General features: G+C 50.1%; 2 protein-coding genes and 1 long non-coding RNA gene across 9 annotated transcripts; 1 reads left to right on the forward strand and 2 right to left on the reverse strand.

The window, feature by feature from the left end:
* Window positions 1-1462: 1462 nt before the first annotated feature.
* Gm11525 lies at window positions 1463-9595 on the reverse strand. 3 transcript variants are annotated; one of them, XR_880185.3, is made up of 4 exons: window positions 8983-9595; window positions 6580-6715; window positions 4327-4700; window positions 1463-3577 (listed from the first exon to the last, which is right to left on the reverse strand). It is a non-coding gene; the product is annotated as a predicted gene 11525 (long non-coding RNA). The 3 variants fall into 3 exon arrangements; XR_880186.3 differs by having other exon boundaries at window positions 8141-9595; XR_003949764.1 differs by having other exon boundaries at window positions 6580-9595.
* Prr15l (proline rich 15-like) lies at window positions 8689-20361 on the forward strand. 5 transcript variants are annotated; one of them, XM_030245864.1, is made up of 4 exons: window positions 8689-8767; window positions 10632-10838; window positions 11493-12037; window positions 17046-18176. In XM_030245864.1, the coding sequence occupies exon 4, from the start codon at window positions 17074-17076 to the stop codon at window positions 17374-17376; it is 303 nt and encodes a 100-aa protein (XP_030101724.1). In that variant the 5' UTR covers window positions 8689-8767; window positions 10632-10838; window positions 11493-12037; window positions 17046-17073; the 3' UTR covers window positions 17377-18176. The 5 variants fall into 5 exon arrangements, with proteins under 5 accessions (XP_030101724.1, XP_030101725.1, XP_030101726.1 ...); XM_030245865.1 differs by lacking the exons at window positions 8689-8767; window positions 10632-10838 and adding an exon at window positions 14039-14081 and having other exon boundaries at window positions 11290-12037; window positions 17046-20361; NM_146026.2 differs by lacking the exons at window positions 8689-8767; window positions 10632-10838 and adding an exon at window positions 14039-14081 and having other exon boundaries at window positions 11809-12037; window positions 17043-18176.
* Window positions 20344-26547, reverse strand: Pnpo (pyridoxine 5'-phosphate oxidase). Its single transcript, NM_134021.2, has 7 exons — window positions 26259-26547; window positions 24938-25062; window positions 23384-23483; window positions 22544-22597; window positions 22176-22304; window positions 21783-21853; window positions 20344-21611 (listed from the first exon to the last, which is right to left on the reverse strand). The coding sequence occupies exons 1-7, from the start codon at window positions 26394-26396 to the stop codon at window positions 21443-21445; spliced, it is 786 nt and encodes a 261-aa protein (NP_598782.1). The 5' UTR covers window positions 26397-26547; the 3' UTR covers window positions 20344-21442.
* Between the last annotated feature and the right edge of the window lie 64 nt (window positions 26548-26611).

A 26611-nucleotide genomic window follows, 5' to 3' on the forward strand; every position in this document is an offset into this window, starting at 1 on the left:
AAGAGTCCCTCATTAAGGAACTTGGACTTCACACTGCAGACAGAGAGGAACCACTGAAGGGTTTGGTACAAGGAAGGACATAACACATATTGGTTAGGAGGATGGGCTAATGGGCAATAAGGCTGTGTCCAGAGCAACTAGGAGGCTGTAAGGGAGAGGTTGGGCCTCACCTAGGTCAGAAGCTGTAGGGAGGAGATAAGCAGAATTTAGGAGGAAAACAGACAGGCGTTGGCAATAGATTGGCCAAATGGGTGAGGAGGGAGGACTCAAACATGACACTCAAGCTGGGCAGTGGCGGCACACGCCTTCAATCCCAGCGCTTGGGAGACAGAGGCAGGCAGATTTCTGGGTTCAAATTCAGCCTGGTCTACAAAGTGAGTTCCAGCAAAGCCAGACCTACACAGAGAAACCCTGTCTCCAAAAACAAAGCACACACACACACACACACACACACACACACAAAGATGACACTGAAGTGTTGAGTGGGAGTGCCACCACCTGAGATAATGACACCAGTTGTGGAGCATGTGTTGGAGAGGAGGGGCTTTGAACTTGTGGAGTTGGCAATGCTGGGGACTGTCAAGCGGACAGTGTGCAGAAGGTACTCAAGTCTGTATTTAGACTGCAGACAGTCATTAGCCTGAAAAGAAAGACAGCTTGGAAAGTCACAAACTGAGTTGTCGTGGCAGCTCCGTTCAAGGGCGGGCTTCAGATTTGAACAAGAAGTGGAAAGATTGAAAGGATGAGAGAAAGACATAATCCCAGTGACCCTGCAGACCTAGGGACGGCATTTCTAGATACCGTGTTCCTTCTTCAATCACTCCCCAACGCAACACAATACTCAGGGCTTAGTGGACCCTGGACTGAACTGCCTGGTGTGCTGCTGTAGTGGGAAGACCAAGATTCTGGCCCTGTGAGATTTGGACAGTTTCCACACTTCTCCAATAGCCACAGTTCTCTCGAGGTAGCGATAACAGCAAGCCTATCTCAGGGTGCTTCTATTTAGGGGCTTAAATAAATAAACACACTAAAGATGCAGAGCGCAGGGCAAGGATGGAGCTCAGTGGGTAGAGTGCAGAGCCTGTGTGCCTGAAGCCCTGGGTTCCATCCCTAGCACACATATATGAGGTGGCATAGATCAGTAATCCCAGCAGGTGGGAGGTGGAGGCAGGAGGCTCAGATGTTCAAGGTCATCCTGGACCACATAGTGATTTTGAGGCTATCCAGAATAGGTAAATCCAGTCTCAGAAACAGAAGGAAAAGAAAAGAATTAGGGGACTGGAGAGGTGGCTCAGCAGTTAAGAGCACTGGCTGCTCTTGCAGAGGACCTGGGTTCAGTTCCCAGCATCCAAGCATCCACATGGCCACTCACAACCACCTGTAACTCCAGATCCAGGGGGACTCTAATGCACATACACACAGGCCAGACATTCATACACATAAAATAAAAACAATACAAATATTTTTTAAATGTTCAGAACTTTTTACAGTTGACAGCATATTGTAGCTACGTGATCTCATGGTTTGTGAACTATACACACATATAAAATATATAATCATTATCATTACAAAGTAAGTTGAGAGGTATCCCTGGAAATAGTCCACAGAGAGGAACTGAGGGCCTCTTCAGAGCTCTCATGGGAACTTGGCTCCCATGTCAGGATGCTGACTCAAGCAAGTGGAATTGCTCAGACTCCCCTATGATTAAACACTGGGTTCCAATAACGTGGTGCAAGTTCCCTGGGACATCCCACGAGGCCCGGCCCTGCCACACCCTCCAAGGGTATCTCTCCTCCTTGAACCAACACCAGGGCACAGCAGGGGCTGTGCAGTCAGTCTAGCAGACCCAATCCTCTTGAGTCGTGAGGGTGAAACAGAGACCACCAGCACTTCACCCCTACCCACGGCTCCGTGCTGACTCACAGATCTTTGATGATAGTTCTGCCCAACCACTGACCCCAGGGGGAAACTAGCCCAGAGGACACAGGCATCCTGAACTTTTCTTAGGTCATGAGGCACTTGAGGCCTATGGGTAGACCTATGACCAGGTTGTTCAAGTCATTCACTCTGCCAGCTTTGGGAGAGAGGGAGGACTTTGCTTGTGGAACTCTCAGTAAGGAGAGGCTGCAGAAGGTTTCTGATCATGAATCTCAAATGTCTCTGCTGATTTAGAAGAGGGGACGGTGAAGAGGGACAGAGTCTGAGCCAGCCAGGCTTTGCAATGCGGAAGGACAGAGCCGCACAGTGCAGGTGCCCTGCAAGCAGGCTGCCCTGCCCTCTGTTATGGTTAGCTTGTTTACTAAGTGATAACCACCTGCCAGTGTAGATCTGATGTTTTATAAGCTGTATCTAATTTGATCCTTATAACAACTCACAGACAGGGCGGATTCTATTAGTAGCTAAGTTAAAGGTGAGAGAGCCAAAGCTTACATGGTTACTCGTCCAACACCGATACAGTTGATGCTGGGGAGGTTGGGATTCAAACCCAGGTCATGCCAGCCTCCTTAGCTTCCATTCTTGCTCTCTGTGTGACACACCTGTGCCCACCCTTGGCCTGCCACGATGGCTCAGCTGCAGTGGCCTCTCTGTGTCCTTCACCAGCCTTCAGAGTGACTTTCACTTTCTCCCTGGTTCCTCGGAGCTGTCGCCCCTGAAGTCCCTTCTGACTTACAAGGCTCTTCCTTACCACACCTGGTTCTGGACCAGTGCCCATGGCTTATCATGAAAAAAAATCTGTAAAATGAGGCTTTACCTTTGACATCCAAATGACATTTATATGAATTCTATGTGGATTAATTACTTTATGGTCCGCAAACTGGTGTGTGTGTGTGTGTGTGTGTGTGTGTGTGTATGACAGGAGGAAGAGGGAGAGGGGGGAAACAGAGGGAAGAAGAGAGAGAGAAAAAGGAAGAGAGAGGGGAGAGATAAAAGAAAGGAAAGAGAGGAAGAAAGAAGAGAAAGAGAGAGAAGAAGAGAGGGGGAGAGAGAGAGAGAGGGAGAGAGAGGAATCTTCTTGGAAGCCCTGGAAACTCAGCAGCCCTAAGTTTGAGCACCTTGCTGTGTTGTGTGTGGAGTATCTCCATGTTGCTATTGTTTTCAGTTGCTGACCTGAGAGCACGTGGTGGGAAGGTTTGCAGACTTGTTCATCTCTACAGCCTGGCATTGATAGCTGCTCGGGCAAGGAGGAAGGATGAGCAAGGGCGAGCTGTTTACACGGAGGTTTAATGATGCTGATGGTTGTGATTCATGTTCTAGGGCAAAGAGCTTCAAGGTCCCCAGCTGCCTTTACCTCCCTTTGCAGGTCAGGATATGGAGCCAACTCCCTCTTGAGCCTCTTAGGAGTCAGAAAGTGGGAAGAAATTAGGGATGGTTAGCTTCCCAGGGTGGGCACAGGTCCATGAAGGCCACACAGAGTCAGTCAGCGGAGTTGTCCTCAGGGCTACTGACTGTACCGTTGTCTTGGCTGGCTGTGCCCTCCGTGCCCAGGTGGCCTTGAACTTGGCCCTGTCTACCACCTCTCAAGTACACCACTGTGTTGATTACTGCATCTTCATTGTGACAGGGGAGTGAATATAATCTGCCAAGAGAAAGAAAATTAAGTCCTTCACTAAACCACCCAACCAACTGTCAGCCTCACATCCTGCCCAGATCCACATCTGCCAAGGACCAGTTCTGAGACCCTCAACACAAAGACACAGTTCTAGCCTTGGGGGGGGGGGGATTCGTTCGGTGTTCGGTGTGATGGGCTTGCCACATTCTGCATCCTAGGAAACCTCCCCGGAGGCCAGGACTGTGTTCATTTATCAAAGGTGCATAAATAACCCCATCCGGACCAATCATGGAGCATGTTCAGAGCACAAGGGGAGTAGAAACTGAACTCTCACCCAGAGGGACACAGAAGGGAAATGATGTTGGAAAAGTTGACAAAGATAGGTCATGAAGAGGAGCCCTCAGGTCAGCAATTGGGCTGAAATTGAATCCTGTGGACACACAACCCCACCCAGTGGGCAGCAGGTCCCCGAAGATTGTCCAGAAGATCTACAATCTATAATGGGTTCCTCCTTCTCTTCCTCTTCTTCTTCCTCCTCCTCTTCTTCCATCCCCCACCCCCCCCCATGAATACAAGTGAGGATTTTCTACATCAAGTAAGGATCACTTCTATGAATATGAAGCCCAAATGGCCAGTAAACACCTACGTGAGATGTGCAACTTTACAAGAAACTAGGTGTATTTTTTTAAAAGAGGTACTGTATTAGTCAGGGTTCTCTAGAATCACAGAATTTATGGATAGTCTCTCTATAGTAAAGGAATTTATTGATGACTTACAGTCTGCAGCCCAGTTCCCAACAATGGTTCAGTCATAGCTGTGAATGGAAGTCCAAGGATCTAGCAGTTACTCAGTCTCACGCAGCAAGCAGGCGAAGGAGCAAGAGTTCCACCACACCTTTAATCCCGGATGACCTTGAACTCGGAGATTTAATCTTCTGGAATCCATAGCCACTATGCCTCAAGATCTCCATACCAAGATCCAGATCATAAACTTCTATCTCGGGGCTGGCGAGATGGCTCAGTGGTTAAGAGCGCCGACTGCTCTTCCGAAGGTCCCGAGTTCAAATCCCAGCAACCACATGGTGGCTCACAACCATCCGTAACGAAATCTGATACCCTCTTCTGGGGTGTCTGAAGACAGCTACAGTGTACTTACATATAATAAATAAATAAATAAATAAATAAATCTTAAAAAAAAAAAATAAATAAACTTCTATCTCCAAGCCTCCAGATAAGGGTCACTGGTGAGCCTTCCAATTCTGGATTGTAGTTCATTCCAAATATAGTCAAGTTGACAACCAGGAATAGCCACTACAGGTACTATGGTAGATTACCACGGATGCCAGAAACCATGGCATCCGCATGACCAGTCCTGTGCCTCCCTGTCTCTGGCGGTGGCCAGTGGGCCTTGTTCCTGGCCTTGAGGTGATGTCCTCCTTAGCATATGTGGTAGACCTTTGTGTGCCTCTGTGTCTATTTTCCCACAAGGACTCCAGGCTTTGGATTTAGGGCTTATTGGTGTGACCACATCTTACCTAAATACATCTGCAAAAGACTATTTTCAAACAGGGTCGTAATTCTGGGGTTTGAGGTGGACAAGAATTTGGGGACAGTCATCAATATAGCACACCAGCGAACTCAAATACAAGAGACACAAAGATACTATTCACTTCTATCATGTTGGAAAGCAGACATGTCTGTCTGTGACACAGACTGTACTCTTCAGAGGCAAGTGGCCATTTTTCAGGGTGGGGGAAAGATGGTTTCCTGAGCGGGTTTCCTGGGGTCATTTTCTATAGGGGGAATCAGACAGAAACAGGAGCGAGCAGAGGGAAATTATGTTCTTCTTTTCTGCCTTTTGAAGCGTGGTCTCAAGTAGTACACCTGAGCTGATCTCAAACGTTATGTCTTTTTGGTTGATTGGTTTAGTTTTAATTTTTTGACTTTGGTTTGGTTTGGTTTTTCAAGACAAGATTTCTCTGTGTAGCCTTGACTGTCCTGGAACTCACTCTAACTTTTCTACTTTTTTGTTTGTTTTACTTTTTTATTTGTTTGTTTTTGTTTTTTCAGACAGGGTTTCTCTGTGTAGCCCTGGCTATCCTGGAACTCACTCTGTAGACCAGGCTGGCCCCTCGAACTCAGAAATCCACCTGCCTCTGCCTCCCAAGCGCTGGGATTAAAGCCGTGCACCACCACTGTCTGGCCTGGAACTCACTCTATAAACCAGGCTGATCCTGAAATCACAGAGATCCGTCTGCCTCTGCCTCCCGAGTGCTGGGATTAAAGGTGTGTGCCACCACAGCCCAGGACAATTTCAAAAAGTGTTTTAAATTTTATGTGTATGGGTGTTTTGTCTACATGTATGTCTGTGCGTCATGTGCATATAATGTCCTCAGAGGCTAGAAGAGGGCATCCGACCTTCTGAATGTGGAGTTACAATTCATTGTGAGCTGCATGCAGGTGTGGGGGACCAAACTAGGGTCCTCTGGGAGAACATTCAGTGTTCTTAACCTCTGAGCCATCTCTCCACACTCTGGGTGTGATTTTTATTTTCTTCTTTTGGGACAAGGTCTTGCTAAATAAAGATCCACCTGCCTCTGCCTCCTGAGTGTGGTGATTAAGGGCATGAGCCAGCAGCACTGGCCGTGAGGTGATTCTTGAAGTCCTGGTCTTCTGCCTCCCAAGCACTTGAATTACACATGTTCACTACCATGACTGGCTGGATCATGTGGGTTTGTTGTTGTTGTTGTTTTGTTTGTTTGTTTGAGACAGGACCTTACTATGTAGCCCACACTAGGCTAGTTTCAAACATTCAGCAGTATTTCCTCAGCCTTCTGAATACCAGGACTGTAGGTGTGAGCCTCTAGGTCCTGTCACTGGGACTGCCAACCTGACAAACATACTGGGCTGCAGGTGGAGGCTGGGGAACTCTGGGGTGAGTATCACCCCTCAACCCCTCAGAGTGCCCTGGAGATGAAATAACTGGATATTTTCCCCCTATAGACACAAGAGTTCCCAGAAGACCATCACCTCTGGACGGACGCTTCCTGCTGCCGAGGCTAATCCTAAAGGAGTCTTAACTGTAGCTGTAAGCCAGCTACATTCCCAGGCTTGTCAGCAAATCTCTCCTCCGCAGAGGGCTTCAAGGTACAATGTCTGCAAGAGTCTGAGAAATGAAGAGTTAGTCTGCAGAATGGAAGATGGGGCACACTGAGAAATGAACCCGTAGATATCTCTGCCCACCCCCTGGAGCATGCTATAGTGATGGTATTTGGAAAGTGGAGTCTTTGCCCATTCGTTACGCTGAGGACCGTGAGGTGAGGAGGTAGCAGGGCTCAGGGGGGGTGAGCCCTAAGGGCCGTGCTGAGTGTTCTCTAAAGAGCTAGGCAGAGAGAGCTGAGCCAGAAAGGGTGGCGAGATGGGCAGAGTAGACAAGCCCATAATCCCAGCACGAGGCAGGGGAAATGCTAGGCCAGCTTCAATTACACAGTGAGATTCTGTCGAGTGAAGGAGACGGTATGAATTGTGTGGTCGCAGGCCAGGCTAGCTGAGTGTCACCAAAGCTGGAGGATGCTGGGAGCAGAGCTCTCTGTGAAGATCATAATCCTGCCAAGTCCTTGACTTGGCCCCTCTGGAACTGGTTTTGGACTTCTGGCCTTCCATATCTATAGGGGAATCAATTTATGATGGAACATGCAGATAATTTTGGGGTGACCTCGTGATGGCCATAGAGATCGATACTGGGAGCATGTAAGGGGAGCCAGGCTGGTCACACACGCCTGTAATCCTGGCTACTCTGTGGACTGAAATGAGTTCAAGTCTCGCCTCAGCTACTAAAAGAATTACCATCAGCCTGTTCAATGTAGTGAGAGGGGGAAGGACAGACGACCAGAGTGCCTGCCTTCTCTCCTAACCTTTCTGACCTCTGCAGCCGAAGGAAGATGAGCAAGAGCAACTTTGGGGAAGAATTTTTAAAGGCCACACCCACTGGTGGTTGTGCGGTTGCTGCATCCCTGAGGCCCACCACTTTCAGAAGTCAAACCACAACAAACACGGGTCCCATGCCAAACTCAAGAGAAAGCATTGCCGGAGTGCCAAGTCTAAGAGACCAGACACCGCAGCGACTGGAGAATGGGGCAGACACTGTCTGGCACGGATCAGACATGGACTCCGTGAAAGACCAACACCTACACCCAAGGCAGTGGCCACTGCAGCATCGGCTTCATCTTGAAGGTCACGACAATCAGTCACAAAATAAATGTTCTGGCTTCAAAAGATAAAAAACAAAACAACCACAAAATCAAACAACCACGAGAACAATACTGGGGACATCGCTCAGTGATAGAGGCCCTAGGCTCAATCCTCTGTGTGTGTGTGTGTGTGTGTGTGTGTGTGTGTGTGTGTGTGTGTAAAATATACATATACATATATCATATCTGTATGCCCAGTAAGAGGTTCTCCCTGTGAGGAGGATCCAAACTCCCCTTTGGGGAGTGGGGGACATCTGGAAGAGTACCCGAGCCTCCTGCATTGCCTCCTGCGAAAAAGGAGAAAGAAGCCTAATGCCCACATTCGTAACTCCACTGCCTACCTCAGACCAGAAGGCAGCTGATGCCATCCCTGCCCGGCCTCCCAGCCGCCCTAGGTGTGGCCCGTCAGAAACCGATCTTTGTCCTCTGTGCTTGTGACATGGGCCAAGCTAAGTAACCTCAAGATCCGGTCTCTTCCGCCTTCCTCTGCCGGCCATGTGGGCCAGGCCCTGCTCTCTCTTAGGAGCTCCAGTTTCCTAGGAAAAGAGTGTTGGGGAGAGCACAGCTCCCCTCTTCTCTCTTTTTTATAAAATAGCCCTAGGACCAGTTTCTGTTGCCTGGACAGCGCTCAGGAAAACAGGAAGGCTATGTCTGACTAGGCTAGATTTGATATCTAATGGGTGTTTGTGGCTGCCCAGGCCTTCAGTTCTCTCCTGGGTGAACTTAACAGGAAGGATACATTTCTAAAGATACACACTGTTGGCTTGTGTAGGGCATATTATACTTGAACCTAGTTTTCAGAGATGTACTTTAATAGTGTCAAGTTGTACATAGCAATAAAAGAGAGTAGTGATGTCTATAACCCCACGTCTGCACCTCCCAGAATAAATATCCTGAAGGCCACAAGTGAAGCCTGGCTCCTCGGGGCCCGATCTTTCCAGAAGGCCCGCACCTGCCCTTCATTAGAGGTAGGCACAGGCAAGCCTGAGACCGTGCAGTTCTCATGAGGGGTTCCATCCTTACTGTAGAGCCAGAAGAGCAGGATCTGTACCCCCCCCCTTGCCTCAAACACCACAGAGGTAGAGGGAAGGAAGGCCTGTAATAGAGGACAAACCCCTTCCTGTAATGAAGGGAGCTGGGAGGTGACTGGGGTAGAGGATCCACAGGCCAATATGCACCTTACCTGATCCTACTTTCTTTCTAAAGTTTGAACTGTAGTTTCTTTTTTAGCTTCTATTGTCTTCTGGGCAAGATGATAGTCTGGGAATTCTTAAAGTGACCTACCTAGGAAGCTGTGGATACTTTTCTAAGACAATCCATGTGTGCCTTGTACTAGAGATGGGTAACCTTGCGAAATAACACCCTCAAACTCCCACACCTCTTACCCCTGGAGAAGATAAGCCAAGAGCAAGCCAGCTATACAGCTGCAACTGCAGAGGTCAGATTCACGGGATCTCCTCCTCACAGACCTAGGTGCTCCGGGGAGAGCAGCGCAGAGCAAGTGGCTGCTGGGAGAGCCCCTGTAGATAACAGTGGCGCTTCCTACATTGCTGTCATACTATGTTGCTGGGGATGGTGGTGCACTCCTTTAATCCCAGCACTTGGGGGAGGCAGAGGCAAATATATCTTTGTGAGTTCAAAGCTAGCCTGGTCTACATAGTGAATTCTGGGACAGCAAGAGGTACATAGATCCATTTCAAAAGAGAAAAAAGAAAGTCCTAGTATGCGGCAGCCATATTAGTGATATGTCTTTCTGGGCTTACGGAGCTAATATTTCTTTCTTTCTTTCTTCTTCTTTTTTTTTTTTTTTTTTTTTGGTTTTTCGAGACAGGGTTTCTCTGTATAGCCCTGGCTGTCCTGGAACTCACTCTGTAGACCAGGCTGGCCTCGAACTCAGAAATCCTCCTGCCTCTGCTTCCGGAGTGCTGGGATTAAAGGCGTGCGCCACCATGCTGGCTGGAACTAATTTTTCTATAAGGAAGACTAACAGTTATGCAGCTTAGTATATACTATTATTTACTTGTATGTGGGCACATGCATGTGTGCATTATCAATCTTGGTATTTATCTCTTACTCAACAAAAATATATGGACAACCTCTATGGAGTACAGGGAAACCCTTGCTCTTATGGGAGGTGTAATGATCAGTTCATGTTTTGAGGGATGAATAGGAGTTTGGCTTGGGGAACAGAGTGGGTAAGGAAGCTCTTCCTAGCTCAGAGCGCAGTCAGTGTTCCTGAATTCACCTTCCTAAGCAACCTCTGTACCTATAAAGGTGGGTAAAGAAGAGCCCGGCTTCAGGAGAGTTGGGTGGAGAGGGTCGGAAAGAACCCGGAAGGCTCTAACGCTGTGCCTCCACCTTCCTAACACTGCAACCCTCTAATGCAGCTCCTCACGTTGTGGTGAACTGCCCTAAAATTATTTTTGTTGCTACTTCATCGTTGCAATTTTGCTACCGTTGTGAATTGTAAGGGAAATATCTGATATGCAGGATATCTGATGTGTGACTCCCAAAGGGGTCTCAACCCACAGGTTAAGAACTGCTGCTGTAGAGGTTCCCTCCTAAGAGCCTGGGTCAAGGCAGCTCCAGCACGGGTTATGGGATGGGAAGTCTGTCCATCCGAGGGCTATTTGGGATAAGAGGACTAAGATCCAAGGCAAGAAGAAGAGGAGGGGGAGGAAGAGGAAGAAGAGGAGGCGGAAGCTGCTAGACCTAACTGAAGCAAGGCTGGAGATGGAGAAGACTTGAGGGTTGGCTAGTTAGAGTCAAAACATACCCTGGGGAGGGAGCCAGGGAAATGGGACCATCTATGCCTCTTTGTTTTTTTTTTAGCCCCAGTGCCTTGCTCTGTACTGGGCACACATACCCAGTTCAGAGAGGAAGGAAGGCATCTGTGAGTATATTGGGTACAAGAAGCTGTGAGAACCCTGGATATGCAGCAGCTGTGTCTCACTCTGGAGGGATACCCATCTGAAGGTCAAGAGAAGGCCTCAGGGCCGCCACCCAACAACACTCCCCAGGGCCAGCTGCCAGACTGAGGTGCGTTTGTGGAAGGTGACTGTGTACATACATGTTCTACCTTTCTGTTTGCTATACCTATCACCTCCTCCTCCTCCTCCTCCTTTCTTTCCTCCACCTTCCCTCCTCCTCCTCTCCTCCTCCCCCTCTTCTCTTCCTCCTCCTCTTCTTCCTCTTCCCTCTCTACCTTTCTCTTTAGGAGTCTGAGAAACCCCTGCCCACAGGAAATTCTTTGTGTACTTTCAGCATTTTGAGACAGATTCTCTATGTGGCTCAGGCTGGCTTTGAACTCATGATTTTCCTGATTTAGCTTCCTGGGTCCTGGGGTTACACGGCACCTGGCTCTGCCCTATTATTTTAAGTCCCCTCCCCGTAACCACCTCTGAGCAGGAAGACGCTATGCAAGGGGTCTAAAGAACCTTGCCCACATGCCCTTTTCCTCTACTGAGATCTTGGGGGTGGGGGGTGGAGGTGGAGGGGCTTCTAGTCAGGAGGGAATCCCAGTCAGTCTCCTTGCCTGCAGAGGAACTCTGGGTGGAGGAGAGCAGGCAGCCTGGGAACCGGTCTGCTAACCAGTTCAACCAGAGACTGGTTTCAACCCCCGGGAGTTCAAAGGGAGCTGGGATGCCCAGCCCGCTATGGTCCTTAACCCTTTCTCTTGTGTGCCCTGGCAAGATTCAGGTGGTGGCCCATGTCGAGGAGGGGTCTGAGCCTCTTTGGAAGAGAAAATGGGTGGGAGATGCTTTGGCGATGGTTCCAGAGTGCAACCAGACACTGAAGAGCTGGAAAACTGAGGAGAGAGGCTCCTGTGCGCCCCAATCCCAGACGTCCCTCGGGATCCCGTCCTCCAGCTTGGTGATCCCAGGAGGACCCTGGCTCCTGGGTGGATGCAGGGGCACTGGGATTGGATTTCTGGGGTGATGAATATTCATCAGCCTGAGCCAGCCTCTGCTTCTGTTTACTTAGCTGGGAGGGGCCGGGTTTCAGGTTCACCTTGACTCCTGGAGCTGCAGCTCACGCAGCAGGCAGGTACCTGCTTCTGCACCTGTCTCTTACACCTGCCCTGCAGCTGCTCCTACCCACCTCTCCAGGCTGAGTCTGGCCAGCGCGACACCCTGGAGACACCCTCTCCTCCTCCAGTCTCACCTGCCTGGGCAGCTCCTACTGTCAACTCCTCTAGGGAAAGTCGCGCCTCCAGCCCAGAGCAGTCCGGATTACAGGTACAGGCAGCAGGGACTGGTGGGTGGGGAAACCTAGATGTAGATCCTGGCCAGAGTTTCCCCAGCTCATGGCTCCATGGTGGACAAGCTCAGCAGGACTCTTACTTCGTCCAGTCTCACCTCACTAGTCTCTTGGAGAAGGTCCAGGCCTCCAAAAGAATTCCTGCTGAGAAAGTTTCAATATATAAACTCTTAACTCCGCTCAAGACAGTCCCCTCTGGCCCACAACCTAGAACATGTATGTCTGGCTATCTGGCAGAAATATCTCCCACTTCCTGTCCAGTCTCATTCAGGGTGGTCGAGGGCCACTAGGGGGGCCCTGTAGAGGGAGGGGAGCGGGTTCTACAATACTCCCTTCCTCTCTCCCCTGCACCTCCACCCCTGCCTCAGTCAATGGTTAACTTGTCCAGCTCAGAGGGAGCTTGGCCCATTCTGGGCAAAGCCCATCAGCAAGTGCTCTAGTGGGGGTGAAGGGACCTGTCTCGGCTGCTTATGTGCATGCCATGGTGCTAGCCTCCCAAGGCAGGAGGTGGCCCACTGTCTCATAAAGGCCTTTCATGGGCCCTGAAGCTATGCAAACCACAGAGGTGGAACTGATATCCTTGGGGCTTGATTGCCCTTATCCCATGATTGCAGCCTAGGGTAAGGGCCCAGCCCTGGCATCTCGGGGCCGTGTATTAGCAGACAGCAGCTCTCACCACACGCAAGATCTGCGTTTCCACCCCCAAGTCCCCACCCCCACCCCACCCCGACCCCGGCTTTCCACAATCACTCATAGGCATGTGACTAGAAACATTTTACTCTTTACCACTCTGGAGATCTGTGACGCTTGTACACCATGACAATTTTTGGTTGGTTGGTTTGTTGGTTAGTTTGGTTTGGTACGATTTTAAGACAGGGTCTCACTCTGAAGGCCAGGCTGAACTAGAAACTTATTAGGTAAATAGGTTGACTTTGAACTCACTGATCTCTTGCCTAAGTGCTGAGGTTACAAATGTATACTACCAGACCTGTCTCATACATGACACCTGTTCTTGTTTTTAGGCTCTCTCTCTCTCTCTCTCTCTCGTTTTTTTTTTCAAGGCAGTTTCTCTGTGTAGCCCTGGCTGTCCTGGAACTCTCTCTGTAGACCAGGCTGGCCTCAAACTCAGAGCTCCACCAGCCTCTGCCTCACTCCTGAGTGCTGGGATGGATGGCGAGCACCTCTTGCCCTGGCAGACAATTTCCTTCCGTGGTCCTGACTGTTCTGGAGTTCTGTATGTAGAGCGTGCTGACTAAACTCACAGAGATCCTGCTGCCCCTGCCTCCTGAGAGCTAGCATGCAAGGAGGGCAACACCAGCCCGAGCAGATTTTATACTGTCTTCTGTGTGGACTAAAGACTCTGGAAGCTGAGTTATTATGAAAAACAAAGAATAGTCCATCAATTTGTGTGTTTTTTTAAATTCAGATTTAGGCTGGCCTCAAGGGACAAACACTTGTTCAGGTGTTTAGGTGGTCCTGGACAAGGAGGACAGAAGGCCAGCAAAAAGCATCCTCAAGAGTTCAGGGTATTGTCTGGGTGGTGGTGGCACATGCTTTTAATCCCAGCACTAGGGAGGCAGAGGCAGGTGGATCTCTGTGAGTTAGAGGCCAGCCTGCTCTAAAATCGAGTTCCAGGACAGCCTGGGCTGTTATACAGAGAAACCTGTCTCAGAGAGAGAGGAGAGAGAAGAGAGAGAGAGAGAGAGAGAGAGGGAGGGAGGGAGGGAGGGAGGGGAGGGGAGAGGAGGGGAGGGGAGGGGAGGGGAGGGGAGGGGAGGGGAGGGGAGGGGAGGGGAGGGGAGAGGAGAGGAGAGGAGAGGAGAGGAGAGGAGAGGAGAGGAGAGGAGAAGAGAGGAGAAGAGAGGAGAAGAGAGGAGAAGAGAGGAGAAGAGAGGAGAAGAGAGGAGAGAGTTCAGGGTACAAGTCCAGGTCACAGGGCACCAAGGAAAGCACCAAACCGTTCCCATTTCCATCTTCAGGCCAGTTCCTTGTGACCTGTGGCTCCTTCTACTTCAAGGAGAGGTAGGTTCTGGGAATGCCATCTTGATATGCAGTATGAGTTGTTAAAATGGGTCCATTTCGACTGGCATGTGCAGAAGCCCCTCTCCCAACCCAGGGCTAGGAAATCAGGTGCTTAGAATAGATACAGGAGCTGGATCGGCCACCCCTCCATTCACCAAGTTTCTGGCAGCTCCAGATGGGCAGTGCTGGGTCATGGCAGTGCTGGGTCGGCAAGGCAGCTACTGAGTGCCACTCCCGACCTCCTTCCTTGCCCTCCCACAGCTCCTTCCAGTAACCCACTCTGGAACACCAAGTTCTGTGCAAGGCTGTGCTAAGCCCAGGCAAGGCACGCTGCCAAGACAAACCTCTCAGGCTGTCCCTTGGTGCACTCAACTCTCCAGGTGCCTGGAAGTACCCCTCCGGCCCTCTTCCCGCTCCCCTATGCTTGAAGTAGGAGTTGTACAAGATCTCTTTTTAGCTTCTGTCACTTGAGCCCAGCTGAAGGGGTAGAGTGGGCAATGGGGGGTGGGGGTGGTCTGCCTCCTGGATAAAGTAATAGGAGAGCCTCGGGGCTGGGGGTGGGGGGAAGGGTGTATGTGCAGAGGGGCAGGAGACACCACAGGGGACAGCAGCAAGAGCTGTTCAGCTTGTTTCCAGCCTAGGCCAGCCAGCATCTTGCTTTTGTTTTTGTTTTTGTTTTTGTTTTCTTCTGAATTTGATATGCTCTCCTCACTCTAAATACTCATATGTTTTATGGAAATTATGGAAATCAGAGAGCCAGAAGAGCAGAAAGCAATACCCTATATTTCTTCTACATTAAAAACAAACAAACAGCCGGGCATGGTGGCGCACGCCTTTAATCCCAGCACTTGGGAGGCAGAGGCAGGCAGATTTCTGAGTTCAAGTCCAGCCTGGTCTACTTCCAGGACAGCCAGGGCTACAGAGAAACCCTGTCTTGAAAAACAAAACAAAACAAACCAACCAACCAAACAAACAAAACAAAAAAGCCCACTACTCAATTTGCACCTTTCTTTCTGGTGATTTTATAAAATGCAATGAAGACTGTTGGTGAATTTGGGCTGGAGAGATGGCTCACTGGTTAAGGGCACTGGCTGCTTTTCCAGAGGATCTGGGTTCAATTGCCAGCACCCAGAGCTGTCTGTGACTCCAGGATCCAACACTCTCACACAGACATATATGCAGGCAAAACACCAATGCACATAAAATAAAATAAAATAAAATAAAATAAAATAAAATAAAATAAAATAAAATAAAATATGAGGGGGTTTGGTACTGGGGATTAAGCACAGAGTTGGGTGTATATTAGGCAAAAGCTCTACAACTTAGCTATGCCTCCAGATCTTTCTATCATCAACTTTTTTTTTTTAATTACATTTCTGTTTTGTTTTTCGCTTGTTTGTTTGAAACAGAGTCTCACTTCATAATCTTGGCTGCTGGTCTGGAACTCACTATGTAGACCAGGCTGGTCTTGAACTCAGAGATCCACCTGCTTCTGCCTTCCTAGTGATAAGATTAAAGGTGTGCCCCACCATGCCTGGCCTCAATAAAATATTTTTTAAAATTATTTTGTGGGTGCCAGGGTACGTTTGCGGAAGTCAGGGGAGGAGTTGAGAGAGTCAGTTCCCCCCCTTTCACCACGTGGGCCCTAGACATGGAACCCAGGTCGCCAGGCCTGGTAGGAGGTGCATTTACCTGCCGGCTCCCTCACAAGCTCTGTCATCAGCTTTTACAGATGGTAACAAAGGCAGGTCTGGGCTGCGTGGCCATCTAGCTTTCTAGTGTCGACTGGCTTCTGCAACCTCCTTCCCAGAATTATCCTGGTGAATTCCTAGGTTCATAAGACCAGGCTGCCAACATTTCCAGGCTCAGAGCTGCCTTTGCAAACCTCTGTAGAGATTAATTTCCCCCCAGGCTTCCGCCCCCTCTGCCTGTCTTCCATGCTGCAGACATTAGCAATGGCTTCTTTCCCAGGCCTTCCTGTAGCTCATAAGAACCTTTGTGGAAATTAATAAAAGATGAGGCCTATGTAGAGGTGGCTCTATGTCGGGACACATGGCTCACGAGCAGAGAAGTCTGGATTTCAACCCCCCAGTCCCATCTTATGCGTTATAGAGGGGTCCAGTACAATCCGTGAGGATGGCATCTCACAGGCTCCACCTGACTGCCTTGCAAATCTTTAACTCTCCTTCAAGCACTTGTCCCACGGCCGCTTGGTGGGGGTAGAACAGGGTGCTAACCATTATTCCACCTCCTGAGTTTTACTCTGTAAAGCAGGTCCTACCCGTGTAGACGGGCAGTAGCTGTTAAGGCTGAATGTCAGGGTTGCGTGGGATGGATAAACAAACTGAGGCCTAGAGATGTAACCTGGCTAGACATCAAGAGCCCAAGATTATCCAGCCCTAGACAGCAGCAGCCCTCTCCTCATCACTGCTGGGAGTGACAAGTGGCTGGAACTATCACAAACTCTATTTCATTCTGTCATGTGCTTCTGCTGGTGTGACCTGTCAACGGTCTGCCAACACTGGGCAGTGGTGGGAAGGACTTGGTCATGGTGGCAAAGACCAGGATATGTGTGGTTAGGTAGGGGTTTCCCTAGTTTACAGCTTGGAAGGAAGGACCTCAAAGCTCGCTCTCTGCAGCTTTGTAAGGCAATGGAGTAGGGTTGTCTCACTGTCCCTCTGCCTGGTTCCGTGTCGTGTCTTTCCTGTTAATGGCTGCTTTGGGGGCTCTTTTTCCAGCCCTTCAGTCCTACCTTCAATACTTTCTTTTCTTTTTTGTTTGTTTGTAGACAGGCCCTCACTATGTAGCCCAGGCTGGCCTCCAATTCACAGCCCTCCCAGCTCAGCCACTGGGCTGGGATTATAGGCGTTAACCAGTGCACTTGCCTCTGTCTCTATGAAGGAGCCTAGATAGGGCTGGCCCAGTTTCACCCACTGACTTTGTGTCTTCCATTTGGTCCAGCAGAAAGCTCTGCCTGGGTTTAGGGACCGCCATGACTGAAGTTGGTTGGTGGAAGCTGACCTTCCTCCGGAAAAAAAAATCCACTCCCAAAGTGCTCTACGAAATCCCGGACACCTACGCCCAAACAGAGGGAGGTGCAGAGCCCCCAGGACCTGACGCAGGAGACCCTCACAGCGACTTTAACAGCCGTCTGGAAAAGATTGTGGATAAGAACACTAAAGGCAAGCATGTCAAGGTCTCCAACTCAGGCCGCTTCAAAGAGAAGAAAAAAGTTCGGGCCATGTTGGCAGAGAACCCCAACCTCTTTGATGACAGAGAGAACAAAGGACAATGAAAGCGGCCGAAGAGAACCATAGCGCTGCCCTGCTCCCTGCCACTGGTGGGGTCCGAGGCAGGAGCTTGCCACGCTGGCCTCTTTGGTCACAGCCACTTGGCGGTTGATCCCTGCTGGCAGGAACACCCGGTTCTTAGGTTTGTATTTATGTGCCCCAGCTTTACGAAGAGCCTCCTCCTCCTATGATCACATACTCTGGTCCAGCGTGAAAACTGTGACCTAGAAGTGCTGCTGTCCTTGACACAGTGGCTTGCCTCACAGGGAGGTGGCACAGCAGAGAATAGACAGAGAGCAGGACGGACTCCACCCTCTCCCCAGGCAACAGGGAGAAGGGTGAATTTGATTCGCTGCATCCTCTACTTTCTCTACCGTGTGACTGTTGCCTGGGCCAATCCAGGGAGAGCAATGTTTCCGGAAGTCACGTGACCGTGGTTTCCTTGGTGCCAGAGGCGGAGTTCTTAAGCTTGAGATCGCCTCTTAATTCAAGGAGTAAACTTCCTGGAACTTTGCTCCCAGGAGTGGAGGGGCAAGGGACACGCGTACTCCCCGGGGTGCTACTGAAGGCTAGCCCAGAAATACTCCTGACCTTGACCACCACTTGTGTGGGTGCTGAATTACATAACCCCAAAGAGAGGCCTCCCTGACCGGCCCAAGGGTCCAAACTGGAGGAGTGGATGCGGGTTTCTCCCGACTCCTTCCCTGATAGTATTTAAGACAGATGAGCACCAGGAGTGAATCCTGGAGCCTTGGATTTTGTTGGAAAAGTAGGTTTTACTTAGGAATAAACAAGGCTGCAGAAACCACGGTCTTATTTATACACTTGCCTCACACGAATGCAGGTAGATGGTTCCCACGAGTGAAGTGGACCTTTGGGCCCTTCAAACTTCAGGAAGGAGCCCCTACGTGTGACAGTGTTGGGCTGTGTCAGTAACGCCATCATCAAACAAGGCTTCTAACGGCAAGGGAGAAAGGAAGGCGAAAGATGACCCCTGGACAACAGAGAGGCCAAGGGGGGCTCTAAGAGTTGGGGCAGACCTTTGGTCACAGACCCAAAGTCTCCAACATTCTCAGTGGTTCAGTTTGGGACCACGATTTAAATTCTGGTGCCACCTTGATGAGTTTGGTAACGTTTCAAAGAGAGATGTCTCTGAAGTCAGGTCTGAGAGCAAATCCCTGGAACCTCGGCTCTTTGCTGAGTGAGACAGGATTGCAGGTTCAAAGGTTGGCCTGGGTTATACAGCAAGGCCCTACCTCAAGAAACACGCCCAGAGCTCCTCGGGGCTGTAGACCTTTTCTTACAGGATGCCCCCATCACGAGTGCTTTAGTTTAAGGACCAGGGAAGAGTTCTCACCCTGTAATGTTAAATCTCCTTCTTGCTTAAGCCACAGGACCTGAGAACTGGAAAGAAAACCAAACCAAACCAAACCAAACCAAAAAAACCCTCAGTCATCCAAATCTTTAGAGCTCATGTTGGGACCAGGGAAAGAGCAAGGTGGCTACTCTGCTGTGGTCCAGCAGCCTTTGGGTCAGCTCCTCAGAGTGTGCTGGGACACCCCACCCTAGGGAGCTGTTGCTGAGGAAGTTTATTGCCAAAACAAACACACCTACACAAGGAGACCTTTGTTAAGTGCCTCACCCAGGCCAGGGGAACTCAGGGGATAAGGGAGGCAGAGCAGGGGCTGAAGAGAAAGTAGGCTCAGCGCCCTGCCTTTACCTCGGCCTTTTCATCCCTTCCTTCTCCCCAGAACTTTCTAGATCTCACTAGTCATTCCGTTCATAAAGTCTCCCCAAAGGAGTTGAGGCATCCCTCAATCTTACAGCCTTGCTGTTAGCTACCATACCACATACACTATTTCTAACAGAGAGACTTTCTAGTCCCCCAGCCCCCATCACTGAGGCAGGTACTGCTGACAGCGCCATCTTCTCTTCTGGTCTGCCAGGGTCAGACATATCAGGCGCTTGGCTAACTCTGTTTAGCTCATCTGTCTGTATAAACCACAATGCCCTGCCCTGCCCACCCCAGCACCTTCTATTCTTGAATGTCTCTTGTGGTCTGTTGGTGTGGCATGGGCAGGAACAATCAGTTATCTTCTGTAGAATGGGACTGGGATGAGACAGGAAATTGTTTATGTTGTAGGCTACTGGGAGGTGACAGTCACCAAGGGGAATGTGCAGGCTCTGGAACCAATGGGAGAAAGCCAACTGGTTAGCCCAGGGGCTGGGTGTCCTCTAGGACCCACACTGTGGGTCCCTTTCACAAAAGCCCATCCCAAGATTACTTAACCCCAGGTAGGGAGTGAAGATAGATACTGGGCACAGATTCATTTGTTCTTTGATTTTTTTGAGACAGGAGCTCACACTGCAGCCCAGGCTGGCTTGGAACTCACTATGTAGCCCAGGCTGACCTCAAACTCACTACAATCGTCCCAATCCTGCCTTCCAAGTGTTGGGATTACAGGCGTGATCCATACCACTTGACTTCCATCTTACTCTACTGCTGAGCTGTAGCCCAGACACTTCCTTTCATGGGCTCCCTGGTCTCTAAGCTTTTTACATGTACCACCACAGTCCCAGAAAGATCTCTACAGGAATCTTTCAGGGAGACAGTGCATGTCCCCCCAAAACTGGAGGCCTGGATGGCTAGAGAGATTGAGCTGCCCCAGGGAGTCCCAAGCAAGGCAGCTGCACACTTTCAGGAGCCGCTAGGAGGAAGAACCGAGAGGGTAAATATGTGCAGGAGACGGGAGAGGCTCTGGTTATCAACCACAGTTTCACTGGGAAGCAACCCAAGCAGAGAAAGGGGGAGGCAGGGAGGCTGCCCGATACTGGCCTCCACTGCCCAGTAAAGGCCAACCCTAGCCACTGGGCTCCCCCTGCTGGACCCAAGCAGAAAAGTCCTGTAAATCCATTCCCTAACTGTCCTGTCTGCTGAGGTGCCTCACTGGGGCAGACAAAATGGAATCAAGTTAAACATTAATATCACACACGGCTGACAAGTTTTTATTACACCCTTGTGCACTGGCACTGACAGTTGGGATCACACTAAAGCCCGGGGGAGGGAGCACACACAACCCCCTAACAGCCATGGGGTATAACACTTCTCAACAACTCATCGGCTTATACTAATAAAGTCACAGTCCATGGCACATCAGCAAAAGGGGTGAGGTAGGTAAAGGTACCTGGCCGATGGCCACAGGGTCAATGTCCTTCCTGGACCCAGGCTGAAGTGGGGGATCAACACAGGACAAGGTTGCCTCGGGAGGAGCCTTTGTTAGTGACAGAGGCTGAAGCACACAGCCACAAAGTCAAAACAAGGCAAGTGTGTCCAGGGTGATAAGTTCAAGGCCAACCAGAACATATAATGATTTGTCTGAGTCACAGCAAACATGGCCTGGGCTGGCTCCTTTCCATGGCTGGGAAGCCTTTTGTCTATCTGCAGCCTGATTAATTTATTACTGGAAACAGCTCCCAAGCCAGGCTTCCCCCAAACCCAGGAGCAAAGTCAAGGGAACACTTAGGAGATCCTTTGCTATTTGTGATTCTCTACAACCCTACGGCACTTTGTTCCAGCCACTAACTGATTCGGAGTTCAGAGAACTTGGAGGGTGAGTCCCGGAGAGACGTAGGTAGAAGGGCTAAGAAAGGAAATGGCTTAGCTTAAAAACAAGAACTGGAGCTGGGCCTGGTGGCACAAGCCAAGAATCAACTACTCCAGGGACTGAGGCAAGAGGAACTCAAGGCCAACGCTTGCCTGGGATATAAACACAGTGAGTTCAGGGCTAACCTAGGGGAAGCAGAGACAGGGCCCCCCACGGCAGCTCCTGGAGCCAATCAGGCACTTCTCCAAACAGCTCAGGGGCCAGCAACTTAGTCTTAAAATAAAAGGTAAAGAGAGAGAAATGCTGGGACTCTCACTCAGTGGTACAGAGTTGCCGAGCCTGAGCAAGGTTTAAACCCAGCGCCACACACAGAGAAGGTAGACCGGGCTTCCATTCCCTTATTCCCATAACTGCTTTTCCCCACTCTCTGCCCCCTGGTGATTCCCCAACATTCTTGGGTCCAGTGTTAAGGTGCAAGTCTCTCATACACCCAGTCTTCCTCCCCGTGGTGGGTCATGGGTCCCAAAGGGGAGTCTCCTGTTGCCAGGCCTCGGCGGAAGACAATACGGTCATGGAGGCGGTTGGTTTGGCCTTGCCAAAACTCCATCACTTGGGGGTACAGGATGTAGCCACCCCTGCGGGAAGAAGCAGAGGTTTACTGCTCCCACCTCTCTCTCATCCCAAGCTCTTTTGCAAGACGTTCCTGGGATGCAGCTGAGGGCTTCTCAGAGAAGGCTATCCATGATTTCACAGACAGGGCCCCAGGGTCCCTTTCTGAATGGCCTGCAAGCATAGGTATCGCTTACCAGTATTCTGGCTTGGGTACCTCTTGGTCCTGGTAGAGCTGCCCCAGTTCCTCATTTTTCTTTCTCAGGTACTATTTAAAGAAGAAGACAGAGGAAGAGCCGGGCACAGGAAATGATGCACTTAAGGACTTACAAACCTAGGCTCTGGGGCAGGAGCCAGGCCAGGTGTTGGGGACAGAGGTGAGGGAAGTAGACCCCCCCCACCCCCACGGCACTGGTCAAGAGGAGAGCCAGAGAGAGGAGGTCCGTTTCCCATCATCCCCTGCTCTTCTCTCCTAGGGACATCATCCTTTTCTGCTAGTTTGACAAGACCCTGGCATCTCCTGGAGACAGCCTCTGGGGATGAACTCAGGGCCTGGCTCATGAAGAGGATTATACAGAGGTCCTACTTACCTCCCGGTCAGGGATCACAGAACTCTGGCGACTGACCACAGCCCCAATCTGGCTGCTCTTGGGGCGGGAATGGAAGTAGTTCTCGGCCTCCTTCTCTGGGAGTTTCTTCACAGGGCCTTCCACACGCACCTGTTGGTGGATGAACCTGGCTAGGTGATGCTTGACACTACTAAACCTTTCTGCTAGCCCAGGCCCAGTTTTTCCCTGTTCCATCAGCTGCCCCAACACTCCCAGGCCCATCTAGACTGAGAGCTGGGTGTGAAAGGCAGAGTGGCCAGGCCCAGGCAGAACATGATTCCTACATTCATTTATAAATTCACCCCTGCTCACCCAGCCCACCAGAAGTGGTTGTGGGGACGACCACTCACCTGACGGTTCAGGGGCTCCCAGTAGAAGACAAGAGAGGCAAAGGGATTAGAATCCTGGAAAGAAGAGAAAAGGTACTATCGAAACAGGAAATCGGTACTTCCTGCATGTAGGGGGAAGGCAGAAGATGGAGTAGGATACCATCAACAGGTGCATTCACGGTTACATCGCATTTAAACTCTCAAAGGTGAGCCTCCGGTGGCATAGCTGAAGACAGGCCCTCAGGGGTAGAGCTGGGTGTGAGCCAGGTTAACTCCAGTTAGAGGCTCGGCCATTCCAATCACCATCGTTGTAGTTTTGAATATTTCTGTTCTTGTTTTTGACACAGGGTCCCATTCTGTGCTCATTTGTGCTAATCCTCCTGCCTCAGCTTCCTGAATACTGGAGAGGTGTGAACTACCACACCCAGCTCACTCAGGGAGTTTTGACAGTCAATGTGACATGCACTCCGACTGGCTTAACAAATGCATATGAAATGCCAACTCCTGTGTACCTTAGAACAGGTGCTGGGAACAAAACAGATGAAATAAAAGTGGCAACCTTTGCTCCACAGAGCTTACAGTGTAGCAGGGGAGACAAGTGTCAATCATGTGATCATATAAACAAATGCATGGCCAGAAGCAAAAAAATTACATATATACATATATATGTGTATATGTAGGTTACCAGGTGGATGAGACCAGAAGGAACGGGTGCTGCTGAGTAGCAGATGTGGAGGTGGGTGTGGCTTATTCATTCACAGTGCCCAGGCCTGGAAGCAGGAGGGAGCCCGAGCAGGGGTGGTGTAAGCCAGGGCTTAGGCTAGCCCTGTCCGTCCTGGAAGGATTCACCCTGACCCTCACCAGCTCTTTTCCCTTCCGGCTCTCGTAGTTAGTGAAGAAGCGGAAGCCGTCTTTGCCAAAGCCCTTCAGCAGCAGCATCCGGGCAGAGGGTTTTCCGTCTCTAGGGGGCACACAGCAGAGCACCAGGTCAGAACCCAACCCACTGTTCTCACCCCGGAGCAACCCCTCTAGCCATGCCCAGCCACGCCCCAGCCATGCCCCCCTTATGGAGGCAAATGTCAATGGTGTAAATCATATAGACAAATGCATAGACATAAACTGAAAGAGAAAGACGGCAGAGAGTCAAGTTGTGGGCTCCGATGCCATCAAACAGTGCCCTTAGGAACCTGTCCAGGAGGTATAAGTGTGATTCCACTGTCTGGGGGCTCTTTGTGGCTCAATCAGTACCCCCCTTAAGGGATGTATGGCACACTGCCCTAACCACCGTGTGACTGTTTTTGGAAGATAAGAGGTTTTAGGAAGGCAATTAAGATTAAATGTAGTCCATGGGGTAGGACTCTCTCGAATCCAGTAAGACTGGTGTCTTTGTAAGAAGAGAGAGAAAGAGAGACAAGACAGAGTGGGGGCTCTCTCAAAGGTCACATGAAGACACGGTAAGGGGGTGGCTAGCTTCAGAGGCATCACCAGACACCGCCCCTGACAACCACTTGCTCTCAGACTTCTAGCCTCCAGAAGTATAAACAGTAAACCCCTGTTGCCTATAGTACTTTGCTCCGACATTGATGAAAACCGTGCACTGCTGGGAGAGACTGGACCGCCAACACACTGAACTAATGCATCACGCAGAGAAGCAATGGTGGACGGCCCTCTGCTCAGAGCTCTGAGTAACACTGAGGGTGTCAAAGCCCCATCTTGATGCCTGGTGCTTTAGTGAGAAGGGACAAGAGGAGCTGAATAAGGAGGCTGACCTTAGAGATTTCTCACAGGGTATGACTGCTTGGTAATTCCCATGCTGGGTTTCAAGAGAGGGAATAAGGGGGCTGGAGAGATGGCTCAGCGGTTAAGAGTGCCAACTGCTCTTCTGAAGGTTGTGAGTTCAAATCCCAGCAACCACATGGTGGCTCACAACCATCTGTAATGAGATCTGATGCCCTCTTCTGGGGTGTCTGAAGACAGCTACAGTGTACTTACATATAATAAATAAATAAATCCTTAAAAGAGAGAGAGAGAGAGAGAGAGAGAGAGAGAGAGAGAGAGAGAGAGAGAGAGAGAATAGGGCCTCAGGGCCAGTCCCAGCAGATATAGCTCCAAAAGTCAGGGCTTGAGCAGATAGGAGCCTGAGGGAGGCCAAGGGCCATGAGGGGTGAGCAGATAGGAGCCTGAGGGAGGCCAAGGGCCGTGAGGGGATACATTAGGGATGGAGATGTATAAGGAACTGCATTTTATCACTAGAGAGTATTCAGTGATCTGGCTTTGGTTTACCAGTTAAGGACTGGTTTACTGGGGCTCAGAGAAGGCTGGCTTTAATAGCGGAACTAAAGATATAATAATGTTGAGAGCACTTCCTAATCTCCATCTGGACCCACCCACACAGAGGCCCCAGGCTGTGTGTACCTGGTGCAGGTAGCCACACACATAGCATTGGCTTCTCCTATGTCCGGACACTGAACAGCCTCGTCAAACCAGGAAGCAAACTGCTTCATGGGATCCAGAGAGGTCAGATGAGTCTCCTCGAATGCCTAGAAAGAGAGGTTGATGTCAGCGAATGAACAATGTTTACTCTGTGCCTGGCAATGGGCTGAGATGTTTTTCAAATGTAAATGCATTTAGCCATCATAATGATGACCATGAGAGAAAGAAAAAAACACCAACCAAACAAAACACTACTCAGGAAGTAGGTTCTATGTCCATTTACAGATGGTGAAACAGGCATAAAACGGCCCAGTAAGTCCCTGAGTCTCCTAAGGAGGAAGGGATGAACCAGGGCTGGAGTGTGCTGAAGTTCCTGTGGGTCACCTCATTCTTTTTCATGAAGTAGTTCTAAGGTTTCACAAGAGCCTACATCTCAGTCAAGCACTCCTGCAGATGTTCACGGATAAGCACACTTGGCCACTGTAGCTCTGGATCCCAATCCCAGAACTGATCTCTTGGTCCCTGACCTGAGTGGGGAGAAGATCATGATGAGGGAGGTTAAAACGAAGAGCTTCCAGGTTAGCCTTGAACTCACTGTGTAGCCGGACCCTGAACTCTGGATCCACTGTGCCTAGTTCATTTGGTGCCAAAGGTGGAACCCAGAACCCTCATACACACCAGGCAAGACTCCACAACACTCAGCTACAAGCCCAGCTTCCGCTCCTTTATAAATTTATATCACGTTTATGACTGTTTTAAGCATTTTACAAATGCCTAAATATAGACTGGTAAAGACATCTACCACGAAACCTGACAACCTGAGTTCATTCCTGGTGACCTACGACATGGTGGGAAAAAAAAAAAAACAAAAACAAAAACCAAAAAACTCCTGAAAGTTGTCGCCTGTCATACATGTATAAACACATGTACACTCTAAATGTATAAAAATGTAAAAAATGAGAAAACCCCCAAACCCACAGCATCCTTGTGAAGTAGGTATCACCACTTTACAGGTGGATAAACTGAGGCCCAAAGAGCATAAATTGTCCACAGCGAGACAGTCAGAAAAGGGCTGGGTTCCAACACAGGTGGGTTCTGATGTCAAGGGGTCTATGAGTACACGTTAATCCACGGTTCCCCTGAGGCCCTCCCCAGTAGCTGTCTCTGAAACCCTCTTCTCCCATCAGGGTGACCCCTAAATCCCGTTGCCTTGTAAGTGGCCCCTGAAAGCACAAGGCGCTCCTCCAACCCTTTGCTAATTTAGGGACACCCCCTTTCCGTGTCCCGGCGGCAGCGGCAGCACCTCTCGATCCCCGCGGTAACTCTTGCGCATTGGTCCCAGGTCCATGACTGCACCCCGACAGCACAGGTGACGGAGGTAGCCCGTCCACTTCGCAGGTCTCCTGAACGTCACAGTGACGCTCAGCAGCCCGCACGTCATGTAAGCAGTCGGCCACGTGACCCAGCGTCGCCTGGCCCTGGGTTCGGAACCAATTGCTCAGCCTGTGTGTCTAGCCTGGGAAGGAAGAATTTACTAGAGCCCCAGACAAGCTAGTAAGTCCTAAGTTCTCGGAACCAAGGTGCCTAGGATCAACCAATAGCTGTCCAGGACCAGAGCAGGGATCCATACCTGGAGAGCTTATTGGTTTGAGTTAC

Source organism: Mus musculus, chromosome 11, assembly GCF_000001635.26.
Source record: "Mus musculus strain C57BL/6J chromosome 11, GRCm38.p6 C57BL/6J".
In the NCBI taxonomy this organism is placed as follows: Eukaryota; Metazoa; Chordata; class Mammalia; order Rodentia; family Muridae; genus Mus; species Mus musculus.

Bases quoted from the DNA above. Each gene is read 5' to 3' on its own strand.
- Prr15l (XM_030245864.1), top strand. From the start codon at position 17,074: ATGACTGAAGTTGGTTGGTGGAAGCTGACCTTCCTCCGGAAAAAAAAA.
- Pnpo (NM_134021.2), bottom strand. From the start codon at position 26,396: ATGACGTGCGGGCTGCTGAGCGTCACTGTGACGTTCAGGAGACCTGCG. The intron at 25,063-26,258 runs GTGCTGCCGCTG...CTCTCTTTCTAG, and splicing joins GTTACCGCGGGGATCGAGAG to GCATTCGAGGAGACTCATCT. The intron at 21,612-21,782 runs GTAAGCGATACC...TTCTTCCCGCAG, and splicing joins GTACCCAAGCCAGAATACTG to GGGTGGCTACATCCTGTACC.